Consider the following 26227-nt stretch of genomic DNA (forward strand, 5'->3'; position numbering starts at 1 on the left):
AAGCTAACCCAGTCCAAGTTGTATTCTAGATAGTAGACACTGCTCAGGGACTAATTCCAAAATTAGTTAGTTTTACACGGAGTGTTTGTTTATAAAGCTAACACAGACCAGATCAGGTTCAATTCTTGTGAACCTGTCTACTTGTTATCTTATTGAACGTTTCATTTCTGCAATTTCTCATAGGGATTTATGTTATGTCTTTACTCTTAGATTTGGTAATTAGAAGGAGCTTTTGTGGACTTTTTATTTCCTCTTATCCACTTCTTCCAGTTGTTATCCAAAAAGAATACAAGTAGATTAAATGGACAATATGTCGGATTGATTCATGCCCCAGTGGTTGTTTTGGAGAATCCAGATATTGAAAAAACACCAGAAAACCAGAAAAGAAATGCAAAAGGGATCCCAGGAAAAGAAAAAGGCAGAAAGGTGTTAACTAGGTATTAACAAGGTGATGCTGTATCACTTTCATACACTTGTTGAAGGGATTTCTGTATACATGTATGAAACAAGAAGATGCCAACAAGAGCAAGACTTGTCAACTTGTACAATGACACAAGGAATATCCATGGCGCATAGAGTTCTTTGTAAGAAAGAAGGTATCTGAGAAGGGCATTTAATCTTCATCATCCACTTCATGAAAGGGAAGTGGCACAGTCTTGACAGCTCTGAACTTCCCAGCATTATTTAAATGCTCATTCTCCAACCTGCCCAATATATATATTTTTTAATTTAATCTAAGAGACCAGATAGGAAGAGACATTTATATGGAGAATATAAAGAACAGTCAATCTTATTGTGCTAATTCCATTAAATAGAATAATCCCTTGTACCTGTAGAAATTCCATTGGCCACGTCGAATCACTTCGAGGGCTGCTAAAAACAGCCCAGTTACTCTATAGTCAACACTGCCAAGGTTGGAATGGAGAACCGTTTGTAACCAAGCAAGCCTTAGAATGAGGTTGAGACCCTACATGAGACATCAAAGTTTACTCAAAATTTACAATATAGTAGTCATATAATATGAATCAGGAAAAAAATATTATCTTGAATTTCCATTTATTTTATAACCCTGTTGAGTGTTGACACTCCATAACTTTTGCCTGGTTTCATGATTCATAGTTTGCCTTGCTTGCCTGTAGGGTCATTGAATTAAGAAGAAGAGTTGGTGTTGCTTGGTGTAATGGTAAAATCTCAGGCTGAAAAGATATGAGAATGCAGGTTCGAGACTGCGAGGTGCCACTTTGCGAAAAAAGAGGCCAAAGGCTGGGTCTGTATCAAGTCCATCCTTCCCAAAACTCCAGATAGATGGGACCAACATTGGGTAATGGCCCTTTATTAGGTGTTGATCGCAAATAATTTGATCATTGCACTACCCTTTTTGCAGTTTTTACTTGTCTCATTTGTAGATTTTTCTTACAAAAAAGCTGGTTTCCTTAGCACAAGATTACTAGATAATTAATGTTCTCTCTTTTTATCTCTACTGTTCTAGGCAAGGGTCATAAATTAGCATGAATGGTGCTAATTGTGCAGGGTATAAGAATTTTATAGCTGTGAGAGTGAATGAGAAAGCGCCAAGATATAACCAAAGGAAGCTTTGTATCAATCAAGACAATTAAATTGGCATTGGAGGTGAATGTAGTGGATAGGGAGAGGTATACCATGGATACGAAGTAAATGATCTTTCGTCGGAGCATCAATTCATTCCTTAGCCATGGGTTTTTGGAGTGGAACTGTAGCAAACCCCAATCCTTTACAAAGTCCCAGTACAATTGATATACAGTTGCAACACTTGAGATGATCACAACCAAACAAAGATATCCAATGCTCTGTTCTTTCTCATATGCCAATTTTGCACCAGCTGCCAACATTGCTGATACATATTTGCCTAGATTGACAAGGTGGCTTATCTGTCCTTCATCAAAGTATCTCCTAGCACACTGCACTCCCAGTAAAGCAATGTTCCAGTTAGAGTTTATTTGGTTTGTTTATTCATAGTTTCTACTGCAACTTAAGAAGAACACTTTCACCAATGTAACTTGCACAAGTTCAACCCTTCACTGACATTAGCAGAAGGAACTAAAGGAAATATGGCATGTCTTCTCTACTAGAACTAATTTTGCACTAAATAATTTAAACAGAGATGTTTCTTGCAAACCTGCATTGCTCTCCAGTAGTAAGGCAGGAAGGAAACAGCATAAGCCAGATCCCTGTAATGCTTGGTCCTCATGCAAAACCCGTAGTCCTGAGTCCTGTAACTTCCAGTTATGTAGTAACATGCAACATACTCTAGATTCCTAAGCATTGGCACCTGTTTCAATCATGAATTGTAAACCATTTAATTAGCTTTGGCTGGATACAAATGGTTGGAAATGATAATTCAAATTATTAAATGACAATTCTTTGGGGGGAGGGGATTAATAAGTAAAGCCTACCTCACTACAGAGTTGATCAGCCATGAAAAAGTCCAGCATGACAACCTACACAGTTGACAAAAAATTAACAAAACTTAAAGAAAAAGATTAATCTAAATAGATTTGATATTCCAATTAAAATTAATTAACTTCCTGAAGATGATAATACCTTGTAAAGAGGTGATAAGATGATGTTCCTCATCACTCGGAGGAAACAAAGCCGAGTCGTTTGATAGAAGATGTTGAAAGGACACACAAGCAATATCAAAAAAATCTGCACAGACAAATAATTTGAATCTTAATGGTCCTTGTGTTTTTCTCCTTTCATGTACATAAATAAAAATCAAAACAGTTCCCATGGTGGTTCAGCAGCAGTGCAATTAAAAAGGAATGGTCTATTTTGTTATGGCACTAAAAAAACAAACAAATACAGCAAGGAACAAAAGGTCACCTCCCAAAAAAGAATTACCAGTAGCAGAAGGCCAGGTATTGCTTGAACTTCAGTCGACAAGTACCCCCTTGCGACAAGGGACAAGTGGACAAACATGATCCCCACTACCACAGTCATTGATGTGGTACAGATCAAGAACACATCTCTGTATTTCAGCTCCTTAGTAGGGGCAAGTTCAAATATAAAGCTGTAGTTTATGCGAGTCTTTCTCCACATGAAAATGTTGCAACCATACAAGAAGAAGTGCAGAAATAGAAGGCTGAACATGCTGCAAACAGGGGTTACAGATGCATAACATAGACCACGTTAGTATTACCAGCAAACGTACTATAGAAAAAAAATATATATATATATATATATTAATTAATTATGGCAAACTACTTATACTAAAAAGTTTTTTTGAAGCAAAATACTGACCTCAGAACAGGATAAACAGTTTCCATGTATACTGTATCTGTTTCCTGAGTGTACATCTTGGTGATATGCGCCATGATGACATATCCAGCCAAGAGTGCTATAAAACATCCAGTGAAGAGCCCTGATTATGAGGCGTAATAATGCAAAGTTAGAACTATTGTGTTTGAAAAACTTTGATCTCTCTCTCTCTCTCTCTCTCTCTCTCTCCCCCTCTCTAGAATAATACCAATAATTTGACATATTTTATATGCAATATAATATTAGTAAATATATGAATAATATTAAGATATAGATAACTTTTAAATGTTTAAAATATATATAAAATTAGAAGTTCCTAAATTTATGGTCTACGTCTTTGAAAAATCCAAACAATTCATGAATTATATGCTTTTCCCGAATTATTTGCACAATTTTCCTTATCTTTGAGAAATTTGTAATTTGAAATGTTTTCTTAAAAGAACATTTTTGGGTAAATTTCTTAAAAAGAACATCAGTACATGCATTATATGCGAATTTGCACAATGGTCTTAATGGTAATACCCATCAGGTGTTCCAGTGGGCTTTCACTAATGGGCTCTCAAAATTCAAGACCATGTAGGGTCAGGATTTTGCCATCTTGTGCCTCAAATGCAAAGGTCTTGTGGGTCCCTATTACCATGTCCTGTTTTACAAAGTGAACCATCGCTCACAAGCTTCAAACCTCTTCAGTCTCCACTAAAATCAATAATTCAGAAAAGTTGTTTGGAGTTAATTATAAGTTTCTTTCTCTAACTACAACTACTTTTGTGTTAATTCATGTCAAGTCATTATATAACAAAATATATTCTCAAGCTATCACAAAAAAAAAAAAATCTAGATGAAGATTATTACCAATGGAGAAGGTTACAGCATGAGATTCTTTATGCTGGTGTGGCTTAAGATATTTCATGGCCTTTCTTCGGTCATCTTCAGCAAAGTGCTTAATAAAAAGCTCCTCAACTTCATCAGCTAACTTGACCACCTGCACCATAGTGAGTTTTATTTATTAGCAAGTTTAAATGGTTATTTACTTACAAATCAAAGCCTAATTACATGTGTGAAGCATGCATATACAAGTTAGATATGTGTAAATCTATGGCCGTCCAAATGGTACTTGACCCGTCGGAGGAACACTATGTCTCCGGTGGTCATGTATGAATCAACAGTAACATATTCATGGTTATATGTTGTAGGCATGGTTATTGTCTTTAGTTCTTTTTCTTAATTTCTGGTATCATTAAGTGGCTATATATCCATTTACGCATAAAATGTTTCACCAAAGAAGTTGTTTGATCAAGAAGAAATTTGCCTTGTCTGAGCTGCTGAAATAGGAGCTCTCAACCACTTTGAGATAGATGGGTAGAACTTGTTTCTCAGTAACCTGCAAGAACAATACAGAATTTATATAAATCTCATCAGTTCTGTCAAAACTTCAACCCCAATCAGAAATTTATTTATTTTTATTTATAATTATAGTAGCAGTGACCTACTTTATCAAATTTCTTCAGTATCTTTACAAAAGCAAGCATATTCAAGTGTCTGCAACATCAAAACCACCACAATAAGAAAAGCTATTAGACTTGTTTGTCTTTTTCCTTATTCTGTAGCTTAAGAAAGCAGGCTTAAGCTTTGACATGATATACCTGTAAGTTTTCAGATAACCCAACCCTTTATAGAGCTCAGTGAAAGCTCCTCTGATCATTTTCTCGGCATGAAGTAACTTCTTTTTATTGATTTTTAACTTATTATTTCCTTCTGGTCCACCTTTCTTAGACTGGTTAATCAAATCATCCCAAAGCAAGTAAGTAATCGCTGAGAGGGTACGACTAGGCGTCGTTAGTGGGATGTTTATCTTCACATTCTTTCCTTGGCAATTGATCACACGACCTGAAAGGGTTCTCATCCTTCCTTCCTCTCTCTTCATCCTAATTGATTTTCCAATCTCATCTGATCTTGGAGATTCTGAGAATTGCATTTCATTTCTTTCAAACTCAGCCATGGAGTTGTCTTGAAGATGTTCCTGCTCTGTCATGTCCTTAACAGACTCATCGTCTTCAGTCAAGAGATAGAAAAGAGAAGATATTAGACAATGCATGAATGCAATAAACCCATGAATGTACAGAGTTTGAATTTGAATATATATATATATATATATATATATTATATACCGCAGGAGATTGTGCATGAGATGGAGGGATCCTCTTTCCAGTCCTCAGCAGAGTTTTCTTTCTCTCTTTGTTGTTTGAGCGCGACTTTAAGCTCAACGAGAATTTCCATCTGTTTCTTCAGTGACTCTCCTCTCTTAATGAATTCCTTCTCCTTCCTCTTGTAAAAGTCATTGACTTTGTTAAGCTGGAGATCTAGGCGTGCAAAGAAATCCTTGGCAGCATCTGTATCAGCGAACTGCTCCAGCAGTTCAGTCTCATACATGTCCCCATTACTATCCGAAGAAGCCAGCTTCTTATGAACCTAATGAACGTAACATATAAAACATCATATACAATTATAATTATATATAGAGATGTGTGTGCGTGAGAGAGAGAGAGAGTACTTGGATTGGGCCATGCTCTCTGTGACGATGGCCATAAAAAGAGAACTTCTTTAGAGGGGAGAAGAAGGTGTGAGCTAAGGAGCTGTGTTGATGCTTGGAGGGGGTGGAGTTATCGTTAGGGAAATACATTTTATTGAGATCCTTCTTGAGTTGCCAGTAATCAACAAAGGCCTCTTTCCATTCGGGGACAAGCTGACCCTCAAACTGCTTAGAGAACTTCACCATCTTTACTCTCTTATGTTTGAGAGAGAGAGAGAGAGGTGCAGAGCTTTGGCACCTTGGAGATGGTTTGTATAACGGTGTAAGGTTTGGGTGTGCTCCATGGAAGCCCACGATGGTGTTATTTATGGTAGATGAAAAGGAAAGTGATTGATGTTACTCGTACAGATGCTTGACAGCACATACTATAATATCCTTTGCACGTATATATATTATTCTGGACCCCCCCCCCCCCCCCCCCCCCCCCCACTTGGATGATACAGTGGCTGGGTTCGCCGGAACAAATGACTCAGCAATCAGCATGCGGCTGGCGACTTTCCCGCAAAGATGCTCTCTACTGGGACATCTGAAAAAGTTCGATAGGTCATTTGAGAGCGAGAATCACTGAACACTCCCCAGCTGCTATTTGACTTGTAAATAACTCGTGTAAACTCAGGGAAAGGTGTATTTTGGCTAGCACATTGCACCACAACACACAAGCATCAGCTCCCAGTAAACCAGCCTCATTTTGCTACAATCTGAATTGGCTAGGGCTAGCTAGCTGATCAGTGAATTGAAGCAATTAAGTTCGGCCAATCAACCCACTGGTATCAGTACCAGCTTTGGGCTTGATGAGATGGGGTTGGAATTAACTTGTCCATAGGGTCTAGCTTTTAAACAAATCTTTCTCTCAATACCCATTACCCAAGTTGTCCTAATCAATGTTTTCAACTCATCATTGACCCAGGTGGTGGTTGGACTGGTGATCTGGTCCATATGGTCCAGGACTCCAGGGCCTCCAGGCCAAGGTTTTAAAACGCTGGTCCCAAGCTGTGCTTGAGATATGACTCAGAGTACCCAATTGGCCCAGTCTGGCCCATCCCATGTATTGCAACAGAGTCTATGATTGGCTCCATTAATCAGATTCTTTGATCAAAAGACTTGTTAGAGAGGTGGTCCACCCAGTGAGCCATTTGGCAAATTGGGCACAAATCACAATGAATGCAGCAAGTAATCCCAACTCAGAGAGAGCTTGGGTTGAAAACATATCCTCCACAACCAATATTCAGTCATGGCCCTAGTTTTCGTTCAGACTATTGAAAGGCATAAATCCCTTGTTTGTGACATTATCGACTCTTGTTCTTTAAAATGTTCAATAATTATAAGCCACATTTTAGGAAATCTCTCTCTATAAAAGAATAATATATACTTGGCCTACTATCACTGTAGCAGTGGATAGGTTCCATGTTCGATTCATTTATTCGAGTTATTCCACTTTGCCGCCAAGTTGTGTGAAAGTATGCAAACATAAAACAACTCAGCTCAACTCGGGTCTCGACTCATCATGACTCATCAATGTATTAGAAAGAAAAATTCGAAATGGGTGAACGTTGATCCGTCCCCTTTCCGCCTTTACCCTTAAATTCTTCACTAATGAATTGTAACATCGTCACTATAATTGCGGAAAATTGACAAGTGCTTCCCCTTATGTGGCTGACTCAATGATACGTTTTTGTTTTTTGTTTTTGTTTCTGTTTCAACCCAAGAACCCATTGGATTCGATTTTCTCTCTCTTTCTCTCTCTCTCTTATAATATTCTCTTGTCTTAAAATTATTTATATTCTATGTAGTATATAAGTATATCTTAAATTTGGTGGTTATATTCTTTGTTCAAAACGTGTATATTATATTTTGGCTTGTCAAATTCGGTTTCCTCCAACTTGCAACACAAATGCCTCACTTAATTTGTCACTAAAAACTGAAGCGATTAAAGGGTATTAATTTTCCAATGTAAATTGTTTTTTCTTGCTTTGCTGGTTCTAAGAACAAAACAAGACAAAACCAATTGAGTTGAAAATTGGTTCTTAAAATAAAAGCATAAAAAACATGTTCGTGGTTATGCATGTTTTTCGTTTCCAAAATTGAAACAAATAATATGTTCTTGAATTTTTTTTAAGTTTTGTTTTTTCATTCGACTATTTAATATCAAGTTCTATAAATCATACAATTTCTACATTATCAAATTTATTTTAGCTTTCCAAAACAAATTTGCAGTTCAATAACATAAATAGACACTTGCTGATGCAACCATTTCAAATTGGGAAAATCTATGATACTGGAAAGACATGATATCAGAAAAGCTTTGACCAATCACAGCTCCCCATGTATTTTGGTGAAAACCAACCTGATTGGTTGCTAGTTAATTTTTCTATGCCGATTGATTGGTTGTTAGTTTTTCCAATATAATGTCTTTCCAGCATTATAGTGGAACATTTTCAAAAAAACATTCATGTTGTATAACACCCCTAAAAAGCACTTGATTATGAACAAATTTGCTCTAACCATGCATGAGATTGGAATTCAAGTATATATTTGGCATTGATGCTGCATATACAACACCGTTTTGTGTGGATTGGAAGCATCGTTTTCTAAAAAAACAATGTTTTTTTTTAGAAACATTGCTACTAGGTAAGACTTTTCTGGGACAATAACAACACCTTTTGTTTGGTACCAGTGCTTCATATCTATTTTCAGCATTGGTACCCATTATAGGAAGTCCACGTTACTGCCACATCATGTTTTGCTGACAGCAATGAGCTCTAGATTGAGAAAACGTCAAATTCGGCGTTTCCCCATACCACATCTTCTCGATTTCCAAAGTGTGGCTTGTAGCACTTTTTTTTTATGAAAAAAATGATTCCAAACATATTACCTTTTTTTTGGAGCATCGATTCTTCCAATGTGACACTAATGTTTCACTGTTTTCTGGAGCAATGGCATCAATGCCAAACATCGCCCAAGGCAACTAATATCTCAATGATCTTTTTCCTAGATGGGGTGGTTCAAATTAATTGATTGTTTAACAATGAAAATCTCATGTGGGTGGGTTTGATTCATAATTTGGTGGGTAACATATATGTCAATAGGTTAAAAGAAACCGATAATAATAATAATAATAATAATAATAATAATATCACACAAAGTTGAAACTAGTTTGTTTGCTTTGAACTTCTTATATGTTACTATCTTTTTTCTCTTTTTATTACATTGGGAAACATGCTTTTTCCATGTGGCATTTTAGTAGGGCAATGAGCGTAGGAATCCTCAAATCTTTTCATCCATTGAACCAATGGAAAGCTCTATAAATGGTGGTCTGAGTAGGATGCCATTCTTTTTGGTGCGCACTCGCAGTTCAGCACCCTCCTCCCCCCTCAACAACCTTTTTCCAACTTCTTGTTCCCTTCATGGTTTCCAATCATATCATATAAATAATACAAAACAAGCTCTACTGTAGATCACATACAAACAATCCATCAGAGCCACGTGTACGTACGATCACCATACTTGGCCCACAGGTATATATACGTTTGTGGGGTCACTGCAGATATGGTGATATTCAACCAAGAGTGCTGTCAATCGGATGGTTACAATGAAAGAATCAAATGAAGGATCTCGATATATATTCCTAAGTTATTAAACAAACTAATAACCTGTTATTAATCAATTTCAAACTAAGATATATATATATATATATATATATATATATCTTGCCCACAGTAAGATAAAGATGATTCCGGGCATAGGATTCTAGTTTATTGAATGCCCTAATTTGATGTTAAATGCATCTATCAAAGAAGAATATCCCACTTGGGTGAAGAAAAAACCATGATATATACCCTCATTCACTTCATCAAAATGAACATATCCAAATCCACTTCGTCAGCTTTCTTTGATTTGGGTTATCCTCTAGTCTAGCTAACTCCATTTTGCTTCTAAGTATATAAATAAAAGGTTTCCATAGTTACTTAATTTTCTTTGTCCTCTCTATATCTGCACATGAGATCTTACCCACCATGGATTTAATTCTTCAAGTATATGCCTTACTTTGCATCTTTCACGTGTTTCCATTCCATGGTTTACGGGAAAGCTCTGCACAGGATTCTGATGCTCACAGTGTCAGCATTGCAGAAACAACATATCAAGAACCACACAAATTAAACCTCCATATGAGAGAGAGAGAGAGAGAGAGAAAAGGTAATGCAGTCTGTGGAGAGGATCTTATTGTCATGTCCGGTGGAAAGAATCAGTACCATCCTTGTTGGTTAAATTTTATGGAAGTACTTTTTTTTTATCTGGGTATTAAGAGACGGTAACATTACCTAGCGTTGCAGAAGTAAAATCAGTTGTTTTGCTCACTCAGGGAGTCCTGAAGACGACCTTGTGAGCTAGGCTTGAAGATGACTATCTAGCACATTCTTTAATCCAGAAAATGATTCTGATCGTGTAAGTTCCTTTGTCTCTTGGTATAAGAAATGCAGGATATTTGAATAAACCAAGTACGATTCATTGATGTAGGATGCTTGTTATTTTCTCTTTTAAAAACAAAGGGAGAAGAACAGATTAACGTGGTTCGGGTTTAATTAATGCAATTTGATTGGCATCTAAGCCTCAGTTTCAAGTTGGGAGGGGACCAGTTTTTGCAGGGAATGCAAGTTCAAGGCCTAAAGGGCTCAAAGTGCTCAAAGCCCACAACAATGGGCACAACAGGTAGAGTTCACATCTCCGCCCCACAGCACATCCCCGCGTATTGAGAACATCTCCCGATGATAATACCGGTTTCGATGATGTCATCATCAGGAGATGTTCCTAATACACGGCGGGGATGTGCTGTGGGGTGGCTCCTGGTGGGGCGGAGATGTGATCTCCAACAGGTGTGTCAGCTCAGGCTACATTAAAGTTTGTATATTAATTTGGCCAGGTTTGGGCTTTTTAAAGACACCATGAGCAGGCCAAGTGCTTTTATGCAGAAGACTAGAGTGAAAATCTTTGTCTTTTAAATTGAATAATTGTGAATAATATAAGACATGATGCATCTTAAAGGATTAACTTTCCTTCATAAAGAAGGCACTAATTTAACTTAACCATTTTAACTTGGTTCTAGTCTACTCTGGCATAGGGTCCCCTTTGGTCTAATTCTTTGAACTGAACCCTTTTTGATATTCAGTCATTTGTAGCATCATAATATGCATAGGTACAAATCTAGCTTGGAAATGATATTCGGTCATTTCTAGACTCTTCTCTTACTATTTTCTTTGTTGAATATTTAATAATAATTTACAGATTTAGAATCAAAGATGATATATTATTACTGATAATATTCTTCCTATTCATTTTATTTTATTGTTTTAACTTAAATTAAGTTATCTATATCAAATAAATCTATACATATTAATCTATGTTAATTTATAGTTCTATACTACTTTAGAACTCCCATTCCTCTATTGTTTAATTGGCTACTTTTTACTCAAATCCTACAAAGTTGAAATATAAATTATAGCGCATACCACTATAGAGAAAGTCTACAAGCTAATAACTATAACCTACTACTTTTTTCTTTTTTTTCTTTCCTGTCTTCTCTATAGTCTATACTACCTTCATAATTTCATACCATTGGCAACAACAAAATGAATAAAATACATCCTTACTCTATCAACCATGAATATATCCTTAGAAGTAGGTACACTGTTTATCAAAACTGAGGGAAGCCTAAACCACTCTCCTTGACTCCTTCATTGAGTTTTGTACTTTTGTTTATCCTCTTGTCTGCATCGGTACAAAATCACACCATGTTTATACTTATTCCTATGGATAATATTCATTGAGTTTTGTTTTTCGCTCCAAAGAAAATGAATGGTTTTTTTCTGAAAATTGCTGTTTTATTATGTATTGAACCCTGTTTCTTGTGGAAGTTGGGTATCTGCTTTATATATAATAATAGATAAATGTACCGCATTGTAGTAACTTCTCTTGTTTTAGGCTTTTAGCATTTGTTCAATGCATATTTTATAAAAAATGAGTTGTGTTTGCCCAAATCAGCACCTATTATGGAAAGAAAGCCTGAAATCGGTTCCAAATTGAGCTCTGCATGCAGAAAGGGACCTATAAGAGCTCATATTTTTTAGGTTGACTGCTTAGGTGGCAAACCCATATCAGATATCACCCTCTTACATGGTAAGCTTCAACAGAACAATCAGTCTAATTTCATCTGGTGGACCAATGGGAACTTTTGATCTCGCCACATCATCAAACATTTAAGGTGGAAGTAAACAAATAAGACGGACTAGTATTCAACATCTTTAATCAACTAAATGCTTTTTAATCATCAACCAAGTCCTATAGAAGCAGCAAATCTCACCCAACTTTTTTTATTAAAATATTAATCATTCAAAGTACAAATTCTTTTGCATTCTCCATTCACGGTTATCTTTCTTTGGAATACTTTAATTTTTCTTTGATAATTGATAGATTAATCAGTTGTGGGGAGAAAAGAGTACCTTAATGAGTTGGTCTGTCTTCTCTGTATGGCCACCTCATGATGATGATGATGATGATGAGAAGGATATGATGTCTTAATAAGATCAAACTGCCACAAGATGACATGATAATGCCCCCAATCTATTCACTCCCTCTGCCCCAACTCCATGTCAATCATATATCCCTTGCTTGAATTGCAAACGGTACTCTCTGGATATTATTTAGCCACTCAAATCACCAGTTCTTCAATTCAAAAAGTTCCAGGAAAAAAGAGTTTAGATGGAGCATGCATAAAATTTGCCTGAAACTTGCCCCATAAAATGATGGATTCTGTATGGGCCTTATGGGCCCTATCTAAAATTGTTGTTGTTGTTGCTATTATTATTAGCTGTTGCCATTTTCAATGCACATACATGGAGTAAAGCTAGGTCTTGCATGGAGCATTTTGAGGTAGATTTTATTTCACAAAACAAAAGATTCAATCTAAATGGTTTTGATTTATTTCCCATTAATTAAGTAAGATAAAGCAAATATAAAGTCATAGTACATACAGTAATTTCTAGTTTTCTACTAACACAATAAATAAATTGTAGCATGAGATAATGAGAGTCTAAAGCACATTAGTTTTATATCTTATCTAGCTAGCGACGAAAGTTGTTTCTGCCTCTGGTTGCCTTGTTCAAAGCTAATAAATCCCCACTAAGGCCATGGCCATGTCTGCAAATCATTTCCAACTCATGAATAAGAGGAAAAAGTACCCTTGATTGCTAGGCTATTTTCAATTGGTCTCATTCCTTGAACCTAAAAGAGCTTAAATAAGTGAAACCTTTTAGTACCAGACAGACAGAGGATCTTATTAATTGGCCATGGCATGGGGGCTTAACCCACGTCAGCTCTACATGCTAATGTGCTACATTTGTAGTTTAGAAAAAGTGTCAAGAGAAACTACGTGATTTTGGTTTATGACTGTTTGGCTGAAAGTGGCAAAGAAACACTTTGAATATAGACTTTTTATTATTATTTTTATTATTATTATTTTTAGAAGAATATCTGAATATGGACTGATTTTGGGTAAACACAAGGACTTTTATTTGGGAGACGAACATAGTTCAAAGTATCAATATGTATCATACTGTATCGGTTCAAAGTGCCATAGGAAACGTATCAATTTTTAGGCCCCATTTGCATTTTGGTACCGGGGTAAGTGTTTATCCATGTTCTTTTATATCCTAGGTAAATAAGACAATGACTGTTTTAGTCATAAAAGCCCATTATGTTTGGCAACTTTCTTCTATGTGGGAAAGTTATTTATCCACCTACTAGATGAGTGTATTCAGGAAAATAAATTTTTCCTAGCTCTCATATTTATAAATCTAAAAAAAGGACATGGATTTCTTGACCAATAAGATTCAAAATCCCATTGACCAACTTTTCCCCTCTCAAAATCTAAAAAACGGACTCCTCACTTATAACCACAGAAACAGAATTAGTTATTAGGACATAGAGATATAAAGCTTGACACTGGGAAACAATTTTTATCCATGATGAGAATCGCCCATTTAAATTGCATTATGTACAATTTTTGCATATCACGTGTGCTGATGACTCTCCATATAAACCTTGTTACAGTTTCTTTTTGCTACAATAGCACATTCCTTTTTTTTTGCCACATGATTTACTGAGTGTTGAATATTGAGCTCAAACTTGTCTTATGAGAGTGAGGGTGATGTGATGAAAAACTGAGAATCTATTCTGATGCCCTTCCAAGGCTACCCAAGTTCCTTCAGATATATTTTTTTTCAAGCTACCGTACATGTCGTGTGCTCACTTGCTCCAAAAATCATCTATGATAACAGCTGAAGCGGCTGAATTAAATAGCTTATTACTTTATCTTTTAGTGAATAAATTTGAAGGTTGTACGGACCTTAATGGCTGAATGCAAATTAACAAGCTAGCAATGAAATTTTATTGATTTTCATTAAACCAAAAATGAAAAATGAACTTTCAAATGTCAAGCACCCTTGAAAGCTCAATGCTTTCAAAATTAAATTAGAGAACAAGTTGAGAGAGAGAGAGCTCCACTTTGTATCTAATGGACGTAGCATTATCGTACTCATCAATACAATTGGTTCTGGCATGAGAATAGGGGGATATTGATTGTCTTTTTGTCAAACACCTGGTTCGCACTATTTGTCATAAAGTACAGTAACACCTCATCCCATGACCATTAGTGACTCCTGGAGTTTCAATTAATGCCATGTAAGTTCAGGTATGTATAGCTTCCATGTGTGACCAATCATATAGGGGTAAGCCCATGACCAACTCTTTTGTGGTATGCTTGCTTCCCACAACTGAATGCTCAAGTTAGTATTAATGTTGCTTGTCGATTCATAAAACAACGCTGATTAACTCACTAAGTCACTACTACCTTCCTTCAATCGAATCCAAACTATCTCGCTTCTCCCGTAGTTTGGTGGTCGAACTTTGGCCCCCGAGGCCCAGTTACATGAACCGTGGAATGAAAAATTATTGGTTTTTTATGCTAAATAAATGTAAAAAAATATACATAAAGACATTATGCTTTCTTTTTTTCACTCTTTTTTACTAATTACTTTTTTTTTTAACTTTTTTATTATTCTAATTTGAATGATGCACTGGGATTGTTTGAAAGTCAGCAAATATATTGCTTGTATGATTTTGTCAAAAGGGTTGGAATTGTCGGCCAAAGGTAGAGGAATGTCACTTTAAGACCTTGACATAAGTGGCTACTTTGAAGGAGCTGATATCATCACTGTCAAAATTGCCTCACTTTGCGTTATTATAAGAATGTTTTATGATCATCCCATAAGGTAATTAAATATTATTATATGATGTTTAATTGGGCTTAATAATGCATGCTTGTTGATCAACACCACCATCTTTAGTGCTCTTTAGGGCTGTAAATGGTATCTTCCTGTCTCAACTCAAATAAATCAAAATTCAAATTCAATCTAATCGAGTCATGCCAATGATTGGGTCAACACTAATCCGCTCTTTAGGCCTAGCCCAGACTTGAATAAGGATGGTAATTTTTCCTATTAAATTTTCATCCTACTGATGGTGATGGGAGAGCACTTCTTGTCTCACAGGGATCTTAATCCCTATCTCATGGGGTCCCCGCTAATATATATATAAACACATACACACACAAACATATATATATATATATATATAATATGTACACATGCACCTATATGTTAATATTTTTTAAAATATAATTGAATGTGTTTTAATCTTTTCTAATAGGATTGTAAATTTTAATTTTTCTATTTTTATTTTTTAAATAAAATAAAAAATAAAAACATAATGGTTGACATTGTAAAGAATCACAGGGAGTGGGAATGGGGATGGGGATAACTTTGTCCCCATTAGCAGGGATGGGGATGGAGACATGGATGGGGATTTTTGTGGGGATGGGGATGGGGAGAGTCTCCTCATCCCCCCTCCACCCTGTTGCCATTCCTAGACTTGAAGTATTACACCTAGCAGCCTAGGCCTAATTCTAAAATTTGTAGGCTTAGTACGGGCCCGAGCCTAGGTCTGGGGTAATTTTGTCACAAAAACATTTAATAAATTTGGTTGACAATTTTGGCCGTATAAACTACTTAAATCTTTACATGTATGGACAACTTATATTAATAGTCACTAACGGTGATCTAATGGAAATCTTAACAAAAGGTGAATTTTGGACAATAAAACTCACTAATAACTCTTAATTACTTGTTTATGTGTGTGTATTTTACTATTTATCCGAGTTTTTTCCAAATAACCCATGCTGCAATTTCGGTTTTGGAAATCAATCCAAAAAATGTTATCCTCTCTCATAAATAATGGATGTTAATGAGGGCGGATTTGGCCCTCCAATGACATTTTGACACCTGGCACCTCATGACAATCAGGCAGCTCGCCACTAGGCAGCCCGCCATCATGCAGCCTGGCACCTTACAGATAGCTCGCCATCATGCAGCCTGGCACCTCACAGACAGCTCGCCACCAAGCAACTTGGCACTTCACAGGCAACTCGCCATCATGTAGCCTAGCACCTTACAGACAGCTCGCCACTCAAACAGCTTAGCACTTACAAGCAGCTCGCCACCATGCAACACTTACAGGCAGCTCACCACCATGCAGCATGAAACCTTACAGGAAGCTTGCTTCTTAGTCAGACCGACCACCGCATGACAACCCCGAGGAGCTCACCACTGTACCCCGCATTTTATGGGATTGACTTGTAACGGCTATATTAGCTCACCCACTCCCCGATTCAGGCGGAGATGTGCAACCTTATTAGTTGGTGGCATTATCCCCACCTAACACGAAAGTGAACCCCATCACAACAAGGATCCAGGAACTGCTCCACCAAACCCGCAGGGACTCCAGTATATAAAGACCTCACCCCAAGGGTGAAGGTATGATGGGTAATCTTTGCTCTCTAGCTCTCTAATTCTTCGATATCATCTTCAAGCTCTCTACTGCGTGCTAACTTAAGCATCAGAGTGTCCCTGCCGGGTAAGCCACCCCGGGTTCTCTAATTCAGTTCTTGCAGGCAATCAGCTCCCGTCGTCTACAAAGATGAGCCGATCATCTCCTGCAGGGAGGATGGGTTCCTCAGTTCCCGCCATCTACAAAGATGAGCAAATCATCTCCTGTAGGGAGCAGCCGAGTTGCACTACACTAGGGAGCTCCACTTCAGCCTCTGAGTCATCGGCCATCTGGGAGTAGATGGGATGATGAGGTACTTAGCAAAAAAAAATGATACGTGACCAGAAACCGTTACATCAATTGGCTCCGTCTGTGGGATACACTACAAAAAGCTAAGTTCTCATTCTACAAAAGATAAGTTCTCATCCTACAAAATGCTAAGCCCGCTTCTCCCAGAAAGTTAAGTTCTCACTTTTTAGGAACTGAAGCTCTCGTTTTATAGTTTCCATTTTTTATGAACTCAAAGACTATGTAGGGAGCTAACAGACTAAACAGTTCTACCAACTTTACTTTCAATTCAGATAAAACATCATCAGTCCTCTTCACGAGGTCCCCTCTACAAAGATGAGCTCTTTGTGGCTTCCGCGGAGTTGGCAGTCAACAGACTACATGGGCGCCCTTGCTGGTTGAGCCTTCCAAGGCTCCTGTGCGAGCTGGCGACCTAAAGTTAGTGGTACTGCTCCCAAAGGTTGTAACTTCTTGTAGGAGTGGGTGACCGGCATTACGAGGCTGATGCAGTAGAATCATAACTCTAAGGTGTCCACCCGGTGGCTCGACAGCCTGGCACATGCGTCGACCTGGCGGCCTAGCCCAGGGGCGAAAAGACGAACTGATAAAAAACTTCCTCATCACTTAAGATTTAGTCGCCTCTTCGACATAGGCATCTAAGTCCCAGCCGCCTCTTTGACATGGGCAAGCTAAGTCCTAGTTGCCTCTTCGGCATGGGCACCTAAGTCCTAGTCGCCTCTTCGGCATGGGCAAGCTAAGTCCCAGTCGCCTCCTTGGCATGGGTACTTAAGATCCAGTCGCCTCTTCGGCATGGGTGAGCTAGTCCTAGTCGCCTCCTCGATATGGGCACTTAAGATCCAATCGCCTCTTCGGCATGGGAACCTAAGTCCTAGTCGCCTCTTCGACATGGGCCGTTCAGTCTATTCAGATTGGTTTTAATTTAGGTTGGTTCCTACCCAAACCTAGTCCATTGATTAGTTTAATCCAATGCAATCCAATATAAATCCATTACAGATGAACCGGGTCCAACCAATCCAATAAATACTTTGAACCATTAAGTTTAGATTAGTCCAATTTGATGTCTTATTGGTCTATCCAATCCATCCGAATTGAATTTGACTTGGATGGTGCCCAACCCAAAACTTTGGGTCCATTGATACCCCTAAAGTCCCTAACTATATGAAATTATGAATTGGGCTTTTATGGTAAAAAGTGTAAGACAAAAAACTTTGACTGCACTCTAGCATTTGGCATAGAGCTCAGGCCGGGCTTTTATTCATCATTAATGGAAATACACTAGGCTCGATTCCGAGCCCGACCCAACCAACGGGCCTATAACTTGGGCCCGAGCCCGGCCCTGATAAAATGCCCGAAGCCTGACCTAATAAAATAAATTCCAATTTTCCCTATTCAAATTAGAATTAAAAATTCAGATGTTTTTTTTTTTCCTATTTAAATGAACAATGGGCCTACAAGATGGTTTTTTTCCTTTCTTTTATGTTTTAAAACACAGTTTTACATTCTTAAATAAAAAAGTTTATTCAAATGGACATAATCACATAACCCTTTTTAAGTCTAATTTTAGGTTGGGTCGAGCCAGGCTATTTTGACAAAACCCGAGCCCGGCTCGAATTTATTGTGGGCCGGGCTTTTTGGCCCGAGTTTAAGCCCACAGGCCTATAAACATGTTCAAGCCCGTCCGGGGGCCAGGCCGGCCTATCGGGCCAGCCGACCCATGAACAAGTCTAATTTGACATAATGCCATGTTGAAATCTTATCCTCGTTTTTTCTTTATTTTTTTTTTTGCCTTTTATCCTCAGTGTGATTTTAATATCATATTTTGTTGAAAGAGTGTTAATTTTATATATTAAATTATATCTTTTCGTAGAAGTAAGAGAAAACTATAGAATGGGAAAGATTTAAGAAAGTGACATATACCTAAACAGAAAAAAAAAAGATTAATGTTGTAGAGAATGTTTGTGGAAGAAGGTTTACGCGGTTTAATTATGAAAATATTAAATCTGAAAGACAGAAAGAGATTGCCCTTATTGTATATCGGGCTGGTCTCTTATGAGTTTTATGTACGGAGAACATTGGCATGATTAGTTATGACTTATGTAGTCCATTTTATGAGTTCACATTGCACCCCACAAGGGGGCGTCCCACAATGCCCCATAAAACATTTCCACCTTGTATTGAGAACATTTTCGATAATAAATACGGGAAATGATGATACATCATTGCGAGATGTATTGTGGGGCACAAATGTGAACTCCCATTTTTGGTGATAGGAGATGCAATGGGGGTTCACATCATGTAGAGCGCCCCACAATGCCCTACAACACATCTCTTGTACTTATAATTGGAAGATGTTCCCAATACAAGGTCGGATATGCTGTAAGACGCTGATGTGAATTCATGCAATGGTTCCCTACGATCTCTCACGACACATTGGGATCCTTAGGAACACAAATGTGTGAATCAGATTACTTGACTAATCACACAAATGTGTGAATCAGGTTACGTGAGTAATCACAAGTGAACACAAACGCGTGAACCACGCTACATTGGCTAACCACAAGTGAACATGTTTTAACACGCAAGCATTTGCAGGAGATCTATGCCCATCCATATGGCAGGATTGTTCCAACATGATCTGTGTTACGGGACTGGATCTGCTCCTCCCACCTGGCACCTCACATGTACATCCTATAATGCATTGTGAGGAACAGATCCCATCACCATCATAACCTCTTGGTGAGATGTGTTGACACTGGTATACTTTTTTATTGGTGTGAGCAGATCCCACTCCCTATTCATGTCTCATGACAATTCTGTCCCCCTTGAAGCATAGGAAACAGCAACATTTAACTGAATAAACTGGCACAGTTACAGTTCACAACTTCTCATGGATTGTATGAATGTGTGTATTTATGGATATGATTAACACACGTGTGGGAAAAGATCTCAGTACTTTTAGGGTCGTGCAGGGTTTTGTGGGGGAGGGAACATGGGCTCGTGCTTAATGAGTTATGGCCCCAAAATACTTGTACCAAAAAAATAAAAATAAAACGTGGGGCCACGTACATTCACACAGATTCATAGAACCAATGAGAAAATTTACAACGCATAATTCTACAATTCTCGCCAAAAACTCTCTCAAAAATTTTCCATTTTCTCTGAAAAAGAAAAGAGAAGCTAAAGCTAGCTAACAGGTGGCACCAAATGGATGGATCACTTGGTCCTCCCCATGGCCAATCAAGAGCTCCAATTCCCCTCTCTTTCTCTCTCTCATTGACATTGACTCTCCAATCAAATTCAAAGAAATGGATATGTCAGCCAATTTGACAATTAGTAGTTGTAATCTTGTACGATGTCATAGTTGCCCAGTTCTCTCTTAGATCAGTATTCTCCAATGTTAGTATATGCTCAAACGATCACACCCACGAAACAAGGAGGAAGCAAATACTGTCGAACAAGCAAAGCAACAGAACAACGAAACAAACTTTGCCTTTTTTTCTGATCAACTACTTATACCCACCTCTATCCGTCCTCACCCCTCTTTATCTCCCTATGCAATCTCAGATCCTTCCTGTATTTCATTCCTCCTCCTCCTCTTCTTCTCCGGTTTCTCCAACTATGCCAGCGACGGCGACGACGGCAACAATGGTTTTAAGAGGAGAGGAAGATCCAAGCCGTTTTTATTTCTCCTCGTCTCCCTCATTTGAAAATGGCAAAGACGTTGACAAGAGACACTTTCTTCCTCGGGTTTCTACCTATACAGGTAATAGCATCAATAGCCAACAAAAGCAACAGCAACAAAGGAGGCGCAGAAGTGCCAGCGAAACATCTCTTCCTTTTCTTTTAACCGAGCGACAACAGTCGTTCAGGGAGGACGTCAGCCAAGCTGCTTCCAATACTTTCTTGCTCACTCGCCTTAGTCTCAAGCTCTTGCGTTATTTGGGGTACTACTGCTTTCTCTTATTCGTTACTCTGATATGTTTATCTTTAATTCCCCCGCCTCCGCCCTTTTTCTTTGATAAAATTTTGATATCGATATTGAATTCCCATGGTTTTTTTTTTTTTTTTTTAATTACTGAATCTAATAGGAATTATTTTTCGATTTGTGTACATTTTTTTCTTGATGATTGTCGTATTGGGTCGCTGGAGAGAGCATAATTTTAAATCGACATCTTGTCTAATACTCTAGATGGTCTCCTCAGAAAAGCATGTTAATTTATACCTTTGATTGATTGGAAGATTGGTTTTCATTAAACGGAATAGTGGGTATACACCTGATTTACGATTGGGATAGGCAAATCAAATTTATAACTGGAGTCGTGATTATGTTTGTTGCATTGGCTTGCTTCTTGAGAAATGTGTCGTACTTTGCCTGTTGGTTCAAGAATTCCAGGCTATAGGAATCTTCATTCAGTGTTTCAAGTTAGATGCCGTTGATGAAATACTTGGTGAATCAGTTTGGGGATTGATTTAGCGGTTTGGATAATATGGACGGAAAGAAACAAAAGACTGTTTGAAAATAAGTTTGTTGCAGAGGAAAATTTATTTTAAGGATTTTAGAAGATGTACAGTTTTTGATTGGGCACTGCACAGCTCCTTGTTGTGCAGATCTGGATTGCGTTTTGTCTAATATAATACTTTACCTTTCTCTGACAAGATCTGTCCTTGTGCTGGATACAAGTAGTATATTGTTAGTGTGGGTTAACATGAACTCCTCATCTTTTAGTGAGTTGAGAGCACTGTGGGTGCTCCTAAGTCCTAAGGCATGGGTGTCAGAAAGTGGCACTCCTGAGCTATTAACTTCCAACCTAAGGATTATCATGAATTCAATTAGTCATTTCTTATACCTCCAACTCTACACCCTTGTAGAATTCATTAAAGAAAACAATGCTTGCTTGCTACTGGAAGGAAGAATGTCATAGAGACATCCCATACACAGTTGGAAGGGGTAAATAGGTTATCAACTGGCATTCATTCTCAATGAATGAAACATTTTCTTTTGATCAATAACAAGTAATCAATTATAAAAATATATAGTAAGATGCACAGTTCTGTGCCAAATACCCCCTCAAAGGTGAGCAAGGTTTAGCTGAATGCTTTGGCTGTTCAGCGGGCTGTGGAACCAATGATAAGGTTCCATGCTAGTAATAAAATACATGGGCCCAAACCTTTCACAGTGGGGCCCATGAATTTATTACTGGTGTGAAACCTCATCATTGGTTCCACAGCCCGCTGAACAGCCAAAGCATTCAGCTAATCCGAATTCCTCAAAGGTAGCTAGCATTGGTTAGTTGCATTACCAATATCTTGCTTTAAGTTACAAGTTCCCACCCTGTGGAGTTGAACCTTAATACATTTGGCTTCTAGTTGCTCCTCGTTTTGCAAGCCCATCTGCAACCACTATTAACTGATCTTGGAGGCTTTCTAAAATAAAATTTGTTCTCAAAAACACCACTAGCTAGCTAGCTAGCTTTACTTATTGAAAAAGATCTACCGCAGCACTGCTTTCTTTGTGATTTCCCTTAAAATATTATCTATACTTCAGTGAACTACTTTGTTATTTTTTTAACCAGCATTATGGTTACTTGTGAATCCCCTTCTACAAAAATGTCCATGTAGTGCAGTGATTAATCAGCTTTAACCCCCCATGTAGAACAGTCCATATCTTCAGGACCTAATAGCATCACCAACACGAGCCTGGCCTGTGTATCAAGCTAGGATGTTTCCCTCCTAGTTTCTCAAAACATTCCCATCTCCTGAGATTCCTGGATTCCCTAATCAGAAGTTCAACTTGGTCATATTTGGGATTGGGAGGAGTCGAATGTGATATAACTGAGGACTCCTTAATGAACATGAATCAGCCAATTGTTGCCAATTTCTTAATATGCCATCACTTTTAAAGGCCGCAAGTCTTAGCCCAATCAGCCACCTTGATCATGAAATTCTCTATAGTGGCCTCTATGTTTTGATACTTGTCCTTAAAGCGTCCAGCATTCTTCTCTTCCCAAATACACCATAAGATTTTTTTTTTTGAATTTTGATAGATGGTAAATAAATTTATTAAAAGAGAGGGAGGGATTCCCTCAAAAAATCTGTACAGAGAATATACAAAAAGAAGTATTGTTTTTACAACCAAAGCAGCAGACTGTAATATCAAGGATCCTGTATAGTGCAAAACTTTGCATATTTGCATTTTTATTCCTAAATCTTGATTTCCACTGTACATATTTGTATTTGTACTTGTTTTCACTGTAGCTACCGTAGCTACTGTAGCTACAGTAGTCCGAACCAGTAAGGAGAAGAAGAAAGAGAAGAGAAGAAGAAGAAGATGAAAGAACTGTTGAACTTGATAGCTAAACCCTATCAGTCGACCTCTTAATAGTGATTAGGCTTCTAATTAAATGTACAAGGACTAAACTGCCCCTACTTAAGTATGGGATAGAGAACCTCTAATAAGACTGCCACATAAGTTCATAACTTAACCAAGGTGAGATGACTAATCTACCCTTATTCGGCTAACTCTAACACTCCCCCTCAAGCTAGAGAATATATATCATATAATCCCAGCTTGTTACATATATAGTTCACTCTCCTTGAATTTAAGGCTTTTGTAAACAAATCTGCCCACTGATCACCTGAGCTTACATGTTCTGTGCTTATCTCTCTAGTAAGAACCTTTTCTCTCACAAAGTGGCAATCAATCTCTATGTGCTTTGTTCTCTCATGGAAAACAGGGTTGGATGAGATATGGAGCGCAGCTTGATTGTCACAGTACAACTTCATAGGTTTATCCATGTGGAACCCGATTTCTTGTAGGAGATTCCTCAACCACACTAATTCACATGTAGTGTGTGCCATGGCTCTGTACTTGGCTTCAGCACTGCTTCTAGCCACAACCGTCTGCTTTTTACTCTTTCACGTCACAAGATTTCCTCCAAGAAATGTGCAGTAACCTGTATTAGATCTTCTATCAGACACAGAGCCCGCCCAATCTGCATCCGTGTACCCAACTACTTCAAGTTTTCCTCTTGGTTTATACAATAGCCCACGACCTGGAGCTCCCTTCAAATATCTTACAATTCTAAGAACTGCATCCCAGTGAGATATACGAGGGTTCTGCATAAATTGGCTCACCACACTGACTGCAAAGGAGATGTCTGGTCTCGTGATAGTCAAATAGTTCAGTTTCCCCACTAGTCGTCTATACCTTCCAGGATCATCAAATATTCCCCCTGTATCACCGCTCAACTTAACATTTGGTTCCATAGGAGTCTCAGCCGGTTTTGCACCTAACAGTCCTGTTTCGTCTAATAGATCGAGAACATATTTTCTTTGGCACAGGTTTACACCTTGTCTTGATCTAGCAACTTCTATACCCAAGAAATACTTCAATGTCCCAAGGTCTTTTGTTTGAAAATGATTTTGCAGAAAGACCTTGAGTTTGTTGATCCCCAATTTGTCACTGCCAGTTATGACAATATCATCCACATAGACCACTAATAAAATCTTTCCAGCTTCTGAGTCATAGCTGAACACTGAGTGATCAACCTGGCATTGTTTCATTCCAAAATTCTTCACCACTTCACTAAACTTCCCGAACCAAGCACGAGGCGATTGTTTCAACCCATAAATTGCCTTTTTTCAGTCTGCACACCTTACCAGCCTCCCCCTGAGCAACAAACCCAGGTGGTTGCTTCATATATACCTCCTCTATAAGGTCACCATGAAGGAAGGCATTTTTTATGTCAAGTTGAAATAAGGGCCAATCATACATAACTGCCAGGGAAATTAACACACGGACAGAGCTAATCTTTGCCACTGGAGAGAAGTTCTCCATATAGTCCACTCCATACAATTGTGAATACCCTTTAGCAACAAGTCTGGCTTTCAGACGCTCCACACTACCATCTGGCAAGTATTTAACAGTATACACCCATTTACAACCCACAACATGCTTACCAGGGGGAAGAGTAGTGAGTTCCCACGTGTGAGTATGTTGAAGAGCAGAGAGTTACTCCTCCATTGCCTGCCTCCACCCAGGTGAACTAAGAGCCTCTTGGACATTGTTAGGAATGGAAATAGATGACAATAGTGAAACAAACTGGCGATGTGAGGTGGAAAGGCGAGATACTGAAACAAAATTGGAAATGGGATGGAGAGTAGAACTACGTTTACCTTTCCGTAAGGCAATGGGTAGGTCAAGTCCTGAAGGTTCAGCAATAGGAGCAACGACAGGATCCGCGGACAAGGTAGAAGTTGGAGGAGGGGCCGGTGTCGTTCGACGTGTATACACTTGCCGAATTGGTGGTCGTTCAGTAGGGATCTGTACTGGATGAGATGACGAGTCAACTCCAACAGGAACACCCGGAACGGGATCACTGACCGGAAGAGGAAGAGGAAGTAAAGGTGGAGACGAAGATGCTTCAGTTCCTGAGAAGAAGGGAACAAACTCAAAAAAGGTGACATTAGGACAAACATAGCACTTCCGAGTAATGGGATTGTAACACTTGTACCCTTTTTGAGTCCGAGAGTAGCCAAGAAAGACACACTTAATGGAGCATGCATCCAATTTGTCTATTCCAGGATTCAGATTGTGAACAAAGCACACACAGCCAAAGATACGAGGTGTTAATGGAAATGGGAGTCAAGGTGGGAAACAAGATAGAGAAGGGAGACCGACCATGAAGAATAAAGGAGGGCATCCGATTAATGAGGAAACACGTAGTAAGTACAGCATCACTCCAAAACCGTTTAGGAACACTCATATGATGAAGAATAGACCGAGCTGTTTCAAGGAGATGACGGTTCTTCCGTTCAGCCACCCCATTTTGTTGAGGAGTGGATGCACAAGAAGTTTGATGAATGATGCCATGCTGTTCTAAATACTGTTGAAAGGAAGTTAGAAAATATTCACGACCATTATCTGAACGAAAAACTTTGATTGGAACACCAAATTGTGTACGTATTTCAGCATGGAATTTTTGAAAAATGGAAAATAATTCACTCATTTCTTTCATTAAATAAATCCATGTTATTCCTGAACAATCATCAATAAAAGTGACAAAATACTTGTAACCATTATAAGACTCTATTTTG

General features: G+C 38.2%; 2 protein-coding genes across 3 annotated transcripts in view; one reads left to right on the forward strand and one right to left on the reverse strand.

Moving 5' to 3' along the window:
- Positions 1-400: 400 nt before the first annotated feature.
- Positions 401-6169, reverse strand: LOC148863491 (phosphate transporter PHO1 homolog 1-like). The gene is made up of 14 exons (XM_088976640.1): positions 5849-6169; positions 5466-5766; positions 4941-5349; positions 4788-4836; positions 4607-4678; positions 4150-4279; positions 3280-3400; positions 2881-3130; positions 2581-2685; positions 2433-2477; positions 2156-2308; positions 1659-1937; positions 831-967; positions 401-704 (listed from the first exon to the last, which is right to left on the reverse strand). The coding sequence occupies exons 1-14, from the start codon at positions 6071-6073 to the stop codon at positions 614-616; spliced, it is 2367 nt and encodes a 788-aa protein (XP_088832766.1). The 5' UTR covers positions 6074-6169; the 3' UTR covers positions 401-613.
- A 14232-nt stretch (positions 6170-20401) lies between these two features.
- The window catches only part of LOC148863492 (isoprenylcysteine alpha-carbonyl methylesterase ICME-like), a 46918-nt gene continuing 41092 nt past the window's right edge, over positions 20402-26227 (forward strand). Inside the window, exon 1 of one of the 2 annotated variants that reach the window (XM_088981159.1) lies at positions 20402-21075. In XM_088981159.1, coding sequence (XP_088837285.1) covers positions 20684-21075 — 392 coding nt within the window. In that variant the 5' untranslated portion in view covers positions 20402-20683. The remainder of the gene's footprint in view (positions 21076-26227) is intronic. The other variant, XM_088981160.1, reaches the window with a different exon arrangement.

This window comes from Nelumbo lutea, chromosome 3 (assembly GCF_056320005.1).
Source record: "Nelumbo lutea isolate HS-2025 chromosome 3, American lotus-T2T, whole genome shotgun sequence".
Classification (NCBI taxonomy): domain Eukaryota; kingdom Viridiplantae; phylum Streptophyta; class Magnoliopsida; order Proteales; family Nelumbonaceae; genus Nelumbo; species Nelumbo lutea.